Raw genomic sequence first — 9,105 nt, 5'->3', positions numbered from 1 at the left:
TCTATGTATCCCCAACTAATATTTAATGGTATGATGTAATGATTTCCACCTTGCAAAAGCATTTCAATATGCGGCTCTATCCTTGGTCGGACCTTCGAGTTCCTCTCGGATAGGATCGCATATTGGGCGTGACAGTAGTTATCCCCACGGAACTCATTTACGGATCCCCTCGAGTGCTTGCCCACGATGAAGTAGCGCAAGATTAGCACCGGCGTGATGACGTTGTGCTACTCAAGGAGAACCGTCTCCAGGCTGCTACGCGTGCTACGCTACCAACAAGCCCTGCGCCGCTATCACAGCCACAGGGTTCATGCCCTGTGTTTTGAGGAAGGTGACCTTGTCCTTAGGCGCGTTCAGTCCACCAAGGGTACAAACAAGTTGTCTTCGAAGTGGGAAGGCCCTTACCTGGTGGTACGAGTCACCAAACCGGCACAGTCCGTCTAGAGACCGGAGATGGCACTCAGCTGCCAAACTCATGGAATATTGAGCATCTACGCAAGTACTACCCGTAAGGCGCGAGGCTGCCGGGCACTGCCCGACAGCCACCCTTTTGTATAAGCGTTGCCTCAGCTGCATGTAATCCCTTGTAGAAAGCCGGTGCGATGACCCCATGCAAGAGAAAATAAAGAGGCGTTGTAGGGGGGCCCAACTAAGATTGGATGCATGCATGAGCACACCAAGATCACTTCATAAGCATTTCATCAATATTTGCATATGCATATAGATAGGATTGCATCCTGCATTCTTTCTCATCTACACAAAGTTGCAAGCTCCTGTCGTGAACTTAGCTTCGACAAGGGACGAGAAGATTGCACGGCACAGCGATCCCCGGCAAGCCAAACACATAAGTTTTACCCACTACAAGGATTCCGGTCTATTGCAACAAAAAATTATTGCTACAACTATCTTTTGTTGCAATAAAATGCTATATTACCACAAAATTCCAGTTTGTGGTAATAGGATCTACATATTGCCATAATTTTGTTTCATCGCGCTAAGTACTCATTTTGTTGCAATAGAAGCCATGTATTGCCACAAGCTGCATCGCCGTTGCAATATGATAGTGCTATTGCGACAGTTCCGTCCCGTTGCGTGAATGTGTCATCTTGTTGCAATAAGGGATAGGTATTGCAACAAAGTACATCTTTGTGGCTATATTTAGACATATATTGCAACAATTCTGCCTTGTGGCGCTACTCATAGATACTGCTGCAAAAAACATGGCTTCATATTGCAACAAAGCATGTATTGGTTGTAATAGGGTGGCTTTTGCCTCATCTTCGTTGCGTTGCAACAACTATTACATATTGCGACAAATTGAGCATCCATGGTAATATGTACAACATAATGCAACAATCCTCTAGTGTTGCCAAAAAGGAGCAGGATATTGCAACGATATTCTCTATAGTTAATTATACTTTAATTAGTTGAGTTAGTTACACAATTATAGGGAGGATAAGCTGCCTACACGCTCAGATTAATAAAATTTCCCAAGGTCAAAGGAGTCCAGATGTGGCCGTCTGCGCGAGTCGACGACGGCTTTACGGAGAACACGGGATGCACCGATGGAGAGGCCAACAACAACGACGACGGAGACGAGATCTGTAGCAGCGTCGATGAATCTGCTACTAGCAATTGACGTTCGTGTATCACGAGAAGACGAAAAGATGTTTGTGTATCATGCGGCCAGAGATGGAGCGCACATGCACGCCCATCGGCATTGATCTAAGGTACCTTCGCTGATTCATGTGCATGCATACATGTATGATGAGACCGCGTGCACCTGTTTGACTAATTACTTTATATCTCAGGCATGATTGACCTACACAGCTGATCTGAATCGTATTATACGCGCCGCGCAAGCCGGCGCTTGGCAGGGCGTTGCTTCCTAGTAGATCAGGTTTTCGCCCGGATCGGCTACACCTACAAGGCTACAAGACACAAGGGACTTCGTCGACAATTCTGATAACGCCACACTGCAATCATAGGATGATTTGTATCACGCATCATAGAATGGTGCTCTAATGTGATGCACGTATATTTACATTTTGAGTCTTTGTATTTCTGCAGTGGAACAATATCAGTATTTGAAGCAACTATACTACTTTTTTGATTTTAAATAATCATGCTACGTAGGGCCAAACCTGACGCCTATATAACCCTGTAGGGCCAAACCCGTCAGGAAAATGAGGAAACCCGACAGGAATATAGTTCCTGTCAGTCAACTGACAGACATAGTTTACTTTCCCTGTCAAGCTATCCCTGACGGTTATCCCTGACGGGTGACCGACGGGAAATACTTTTCCTGTCGGTTCACCCTATTTTCCTGTCGGTTTTGGGCTCACAGAAAAATATCAGTTTCTGGTAGTGTACTATTTCCTGTAGTATACTGTTTTCATTAATTATACAGTACCTTTTTTTAGAACTTGATACAGTACCTTTTTAGTGAACAATACTAGTATTACATGCTCATCTGTACATCAGTCTTATCTATAGTAGTTTTACATACTCCTTTGTAAACCAAGTGGCAAGTGGTGTATATACTTCCTCCCGATCCATGTTATGTGGTATATATTGTCGATCTGGTATGCACATTGTGGTATATACTTTCTCCATCGCAAAAAAAAATAGTATATACTACATGGCAAAAACGTGATATATACTCGGTCACTACGAAGTGGTATATACTCTATCACGAAAAACAATCCGACACATACTTTAGTTACTCCATCTCTAAAATGTGGTATATACTCCATCACTTTTGTTCTGGGTGCATATACTCCATCTCTAAAATGTGGTACATACTCAATCGCAAAATATTGAATATACTTTGTTTGGAAAAAGTTGTGGATCTCCAGTCACGAAAAAATGGTTTATACTCCATGAAAAAAAGTGAGGTGTACTTCTTTCAGTTTTTGGCGAACACCCCAGTATATATGCCTATTATGAAACCAACCAACCAGTATATACTCTACCCCCGCCCAAAAAAAGCAGTATATGCTTATAAATAAAGGCAGTACACGCTCATTTGTATATACTCAATAATACCAGTAGTACCTCTTTTGTTCACAAGCAATTAATAACTCATTCCAAATGAAAAAAACCTAGTATATGCATATAATGAAACCAATCAGTATATACTGTACACGCAAAAGAGAAACAATGTATACTCAATAAAAAAGGACAGTACACTCGTTCGGATAAAAGTACTATATACTCAACAAAAAACAGTACATATCCCTTTTCTTCTTGCATGGATTCTTTTCTTTTTTGTCCAATGGTGCATGCACATGGACGGATTAGCCATCTGGTATTGAATCCCTTAATTTTAGGAGCAATCAGACACATGCATGTGTGTGGTCGTTGCATGCATCGGTTCTGTTTTATCTTCTCTTGCGCTTAGGAGATGGGAGTATGTACTCTTGGGAGTACAAAAGAAGAGTCCTTATATATACTATTAAGCGTGCACATGCAACGCACGTATTATAATTAATAATAATTATAATAGTCTATTTTAAATCTTATTAGTGGGCTTTTTTTTAGCGAGCCATTGAAATATGTCTCATGCCCAACAATGAAAGCGCGCGTGTAATACACGATCCACAGATATGTCTTCATGAAAAAAATCATGATCACATAAATTTATTATAATTTTTTACATATTTTTTTAAAAACAACAACTAAACAACATTATGTACTACGCCCTCTGTAAACTAAACTGAAAAATGTTTTATATTAACGTACATAAGTAATATTTATCTTTGGGATCCTCCTCCGTCTTCATGTATTTTTAGAGGGATTATAAAATATTGGATTTTTTTAGAGAGATAAAAATAGTTAATTGAGTCGCAATTGAAAAAATGACAAATATATTAATGTATTAAAATTTAGAAAACATAAATCCAAATGAAAAGGTGATTTAAAAAAAAACATGCTAATATCACTCAACTTAGTCAAAGTCAACTGAAATCTAACTACACCTTTACAAATACTTCAATTTTGGATATGATTCATTCGTTGCCTACCTAGCAGCTAGCTTGGTTTCCGATTCAAGAACGCAATTGCTAATTAGCCGGTAAAAAAACTCAGCCGAGCGCTGGGCATCAGACGAACGGCTGGGCTGGATTGATTGGACTTTTGGTAATTTTCTGGCCCATATCAATGGACAGGGAGCCGGTTCCTCAGTTAGGCCCCTGAGACCGTCACCTACCTTCCCACCGCTTCACGTAAAAAAATAAAAAAAATCCCACCGCCCCTGACATTTCTCCCCGTCGTTCCCCATTCTTCCTTGGTCGCCAGCTCCCTCTCCCCACCGCCAACCAGAGGTTCGCAACCCCTACTTTTCCCCGCCTTTTCGACGAATCCTGTCGCCCAAGTGGCCGAGGAGGTCCCTGAGCCTGGCATGCTCGCGAGCATCCCAGCGTTAGGCTCTGTCGTAGGCACGACACTTCCACGCCCGTCCTCTTCTCCGTCCTTCGAATCCGTTGGCCCAAGTGCCCAAGGATGGGCTCGAGCTCGGCATGCTCACGGGCGACCCAGCGCGGAGGCCCGCAACAAGACAACAAGGAGCGGGGCGTGGGTGCGCAAAAACATCTGGGCACAGTTCGATGCCTCCACTGGTATGAGCAATATTTTTGTGAAATGAATTCTCATTTCTGTATTGACCATCAGGATTAATTCTGATTTGATCTTAGTCCTTAGACATTACTTCATGTCAACTCTCTGGATTATCCTTTGCAATTAAATTTTAATTCATACTGTGCAGTTTACTGTGTACTAATGTGCCAATGTAATTTCAATTAGATGTGCCTCTGTTTGATGTTCTATTCAAGATCCCTGTACAATTGTGTTATTCAAGATACAATGGCACTCGATGATGCTTGCTAACAAGGTTTGCAATGCAATATGCACTGGACTGTTGCTTGCCAGATGACTGGAAGACGGGTACTTCATCCTCTCTTTTTTACTTCAGTTGAAGCAAGATAAATAAGATTCATGCATTGTAACGAAAGCTGCAAATTTAGCTAAACTCAACTGATGGTGTAATATCTCTTCCTATGAGCAGCAGTAATGGTATCTTCTGTAGGAGTAATGAGGTGTTGCTGCATAAATATACTTGACTTTCAAATGAGCGTGTCAAGAGGTTTAATTAGTGTCGATCCCTACTCTAATTATAGTTGGATATCTCTTTCCTGTACTATTTGAAACTTGCCAATCAGATGTATAGAATAACAGAAATTTGCTAGATAAGCTAACGTTACAAAGGGAAGTGAACATTAAACATTTCATATAGTGATTGGGAATATCTGATATGTCATCATTGTGTGTTTCCTGTTGTAGATAAATTTGCTTGCAAGGCTCTTGATGATATATCCATTTTCATCAAATTCTTAAGGGTATGGTCAATTGGAGAAGACATTACTATGACTACACAGATCTGTTTTTCAGGTGATGAATTGTAACCTTATATTCTTTATTACTTGGAATTGAAAATCACTGAAAACAATCCATAATTACTTTGGAGAGAATATTTTATTCTTTTCTGTCTTGCTCTTGTTCAGCGTAGGATGCATATCAATTATCACTATCATGGTATATTATTGCCATTGAGGAATCTTCCCATGTAGCAAATTTACCTCGAAAGTACAAAACTTTAGCAGATCACCATCAGGTGCAGACAGGTACGTACATTTATACAGAATTTATGATAATTCAAGGCACTTCACGCCCAGGAAAGCAACATTCAGGCAAGTCTCCATCACTACAACTACATCCACCAAGTTAAAGAAAAGGTTCCCAAGTCACCTCAATAGCAAACTCAAAGGAAAAAATGGATTCACACAGCTTTAAAGTAGGCATTTCTGAAAATAAAATCAAAATTGAATTAGAACACAACTTACAAAATTAAGGCGATTGGGAGATATGACAAAATTCCTGAAATCTCATAACATTTGTATCTGAATGGCAACAGAAAAAAAAAATCTGAATAACAGTAATTAAGAGGATAGAACACATAGTCAAAATTAGAAGGATTGAACAACATTAGCTTTAAATAGAATTAGCTCGTTGAGGCTGCAAGAACAACATACAAAGCTAGCATGGCTCTAGAACTAACAAAGCACATTTAATCGCTGGTGCTGAAAGAGATAACTGTGAAACACGGACTTGCACGCCTCCTTTCATCCTTGGCCATCTGTGTACCTCCCCTTTGTCCAGATGGTGTTCTTCATGTTGCAGGGGGCATCTCCCTCGGGGCTCGCTGACACGTCCATTAGCTTCTGTTCATGCTACACCACATCTCCAACCATGATAAAAAAAGAAAATGATTCAAGTTCGAGTTCGTCAAGGAGTAACCTCATTCTAATGGAATCATTCAAAAGATATGATCCCACTTTGCATATGCAAATAACATCTTTCAGCATTGTACAATTCTCCTTCTACAAGTACTCATGAGAGTTAAAATATGCATACATGCACCGTCCCTTTGCAATTGTGACAACAAGTGGCACCTGCAGTAGGAAAACATATGCAGTTTTAAGAACTATATATAGACACAACATTTTAGTAGGATATAACAAACCATCTTAGCGAGATATATAACACAAGTTTCAACATGAAAGCACACAAGTTTCAGCAGCCATACTTGTTCACACAAAAGACCATAAGTTGATGGCAAAGTAATGAAAATAGTGACAACACTAAAAACCACAAGTTCATAGCAACAATGTGTACATAGCATCACTGTCAAAATAGCAACATCACTAAAAGAACATCAACTACTCTTCTCTTCTCTTCATCACCAAACTATTAGTGCTAGGCACTAGCTTTTGTTCTCATTTGCAACAACCGATGACACTATGCAGGGGGTGCCTTGTTTGAACCTGTTTCACATTAGATTAAACTTCAGGAGAGAAACTACTCGTAGGTGACCATAAAAAAAGTTCAAGGACTTATATTCATGGCTTAAACATGTGAAAAGCACCTTACCAAGAGATTAAAAACTATACAAAGAACCCCTGGTCATCATTTGATTCTTCTTGTCCCAAAGGAGCAACATGGCCATCATTTACGTAAGCCTCATCATCATCCGTATCATCATCAGATTCGAACTGGACATCTTCAAACTCAAAAGGTTTTATATTTTCTATGACTGAAACATCAATGCTGGATCCTTCGTCATCATTTCTGCACCAACTAGTGATCTCTCCAGGTATTGTAATTTCTGGCACTGTAATTTCCGCATCGACGACATCCAGTACGTCTGCGTCACCACCTTCATCGGCTTCAACAGCTTCATCAAGGCCTACACCATTTAAAACAGAAGGAGCAAACAAATTGCGTGGATTCATTTTAATAACAGTTGCCCAATCAGGGTTCTTCACATCTCTCACATAGAAAACCTGTTGAGCTTGGAGGCCTAGAATGTAAGGGTCTCCCTGGAATCGGTGTAGAGTAGTGTCAAGGTAAATAATTCCATATTTGTTTTTCTTATACCCCTTACTCTCAGTTATGTTGGCAGGAGGCACATCAAACCAGTCACACTGGAATAGAACAACCTCCTTATCAGGAGGAAAGTCAAGAAATATGATTTTCTTGATCACCCCATAATAATCAATATTGCCTGTGGTTGCATCGCCCTTGACTATGACGCCACTATTTTGGGTACTCAAGTCCTGCTCGATATAGGAATTCCGAAAGAAATATCCATTCAGAACTGTACGATTGTATACACGGGCTAGATGATCAGGTCCTTTAGCTAGCGCATAAATAAGATTGCTGACCTTCCCATCATTGTGGAGTTCTGTGATCTGTTTCATGGAATAGAATATGTGTGAGTGTAATGTACAACATTGGTACGTTATTACGAGGAACATTAGTGAAAATGCGAAATAAACTTACCCGTCTCTCAAACCAGCCAACAAACTCTTCCTTGTGCTGCCTTTCAGGATTAGGAGAATTTTTACTTGTCAGCTCCTCAAGATGTTCACTTCAAAGAGAAATGATTGTTAGTTGAATAGGAAAGTATTAATGCATATCATGATGTGAAATAAAATACATAAGTATCCTTACTCAATCCATGGCGCGGTTTCCTCATAGTTTGTTATTATGAAATGCCTCATTTGATTAATCTCAACCAAAGACAATGATTCACAAACAAAACCTTTCTTGGAGTAATCAACTATACTCATGATGCTAATTCCTGTTGATGGTTGATCTGTACCTCCGTCTTCATGACGTTCGGACTGACTTAGCTTGGTAGGCATTCCATCAACGAATCGACTGCAAAAAGTCATGCACTCTTCAAGTATGTACCCCTCTGCAATAGAACCTTCTGGTTGAGCCTTGTTACGCACATATCCTTTGAGCGTACGCAAGTATCGCTCAATTGGATACATCCATCTGTACAGGACAGGCCCTCCCAATCGGGCCTCTTCAGCAAGATGAATTGGGAGATGCATCATAATATCAAAGAATGCTGGTGGAAAGATCATCTCAAGCTGACATAGAGTTTCTGGAATTGTTTTGCTCAACCTCTCCAAATGTTCATCCCTTAACTCCTTGGAGCATAAATCAGAAAAGAATTTACTCAGCTGAAGCAATGGGTTTACAACATTCTCTGGCAAAAGCTTGCACAATGCAATAGGAAGAAGTTTCTGAAATATAACATGACAATCATGAGTTTTGAGTCCACTAATCTTGCACCGATCGAGGACTACACATCGCTTAATGTGTGAAGCATAGCCATCAGGCATCTTAATGCTCTGCAGAAACTTGAGGAGCATTATTTTTTCTTCCTTTTTTAAAGTATAGCAACCTTTCTTTATGTCATACTTATGCTTACCAGGCTTTGGATGCTGGTCCTTCCTAATTTTCAGGTCCTATAAATCAAGACGAGCCTTCACACCATCCTTTGATTTCTTATCCATCTCAAGCAAAGTCCCCACAATGCTGTCACAAATGTTCTTCTCGATGTGCATAACATCCAAATTGTGCCTTACGAGCAAGTTCTTCCAATATGGGAGCTGGAAAAATACACTTTTGTTCCGCCAGTTATGCCAGCTGCTAGTTTCCGGTTGCTTTCTCTTATTTGACCGTCCGAATGGT

At 40.3% G+C, this 9,105-nt stretch overlaps 1 protein-coding gene and 1 long non-coding RNA gene across 3 annotated transcripts; one reads left to right on the top strand and one right to left on the bottom strand.

Annotated features, from left to right (window-relative positions):
- Positions 1-4,242: 4,242 nt before the first annotated feature.
- Positions 4,243-5,671, top strand: LOC119316931. Its single transcript, XR_005153414.1, has 4 exons — positions 4,243-4,619; positions 4,804-4,944; positions 5,341-5,448; positions 5,562-5,671. It is a non-coding gene; the product is annotated as an uncharacterized LOC119316931 (long non-coding RNA).
- Positions 5,672-6,102: 431 nt separating this feature from the next.
- Positions 6,103-8,809, bottom strand: LOC119316928. Of its 2 annotated transcripts, XM_037591319.1 has the most exons (4): positions 8,071-8,809; positions 7,900-7,987; positions 6,988-7,808; positions 6,103-6,881 (listed from the first exon to the last, which is right to left on the bottom strand). In XM_037591319.1, the coding sequence occupies exons 1-3, from the start codon at positions 8,781-8,783 to the stop codon at positions 7,002-7,004; spliced, it is 1,608 nt and encodes a 535-aa protein (XP_037447216.1). In that variant the 5' UTR covers positions 8,784-8,809; the 3' UTR covers positions 6,103-6,881; positions 6,988-7,001. The 2 variants fall into 2 exon arrangements, with proteins under 2 accessions (XP_037447216.1, XP_037447215.1); XM_037591318.1 differs by having other exon boundaries at positions 6,103-7,808.
- Between the last annotated feature and the right edge of the window lie 296 nt (positions 8,810-9,105).

Source organism: Triticum dicoccoides, chromosome 6A, assembly GCF_002162155.2.
Source record: "Triticum dicoccoides isolate Atlit2015 ecotype Zavitan chromosome 6A, WEW_v2.0, whole genome shotgun sequence".
In the NCBI taxonomy this organism is placed as follows: Eukaryota; Viridiplantae; Streptophyta; class Magnoliopsida; order Poales; family Poaceae; genus Triticum; species Triticum dicoccoides.
This window is presented reverse-complemented; position numbering and strand designations above follow the sequence as displayed.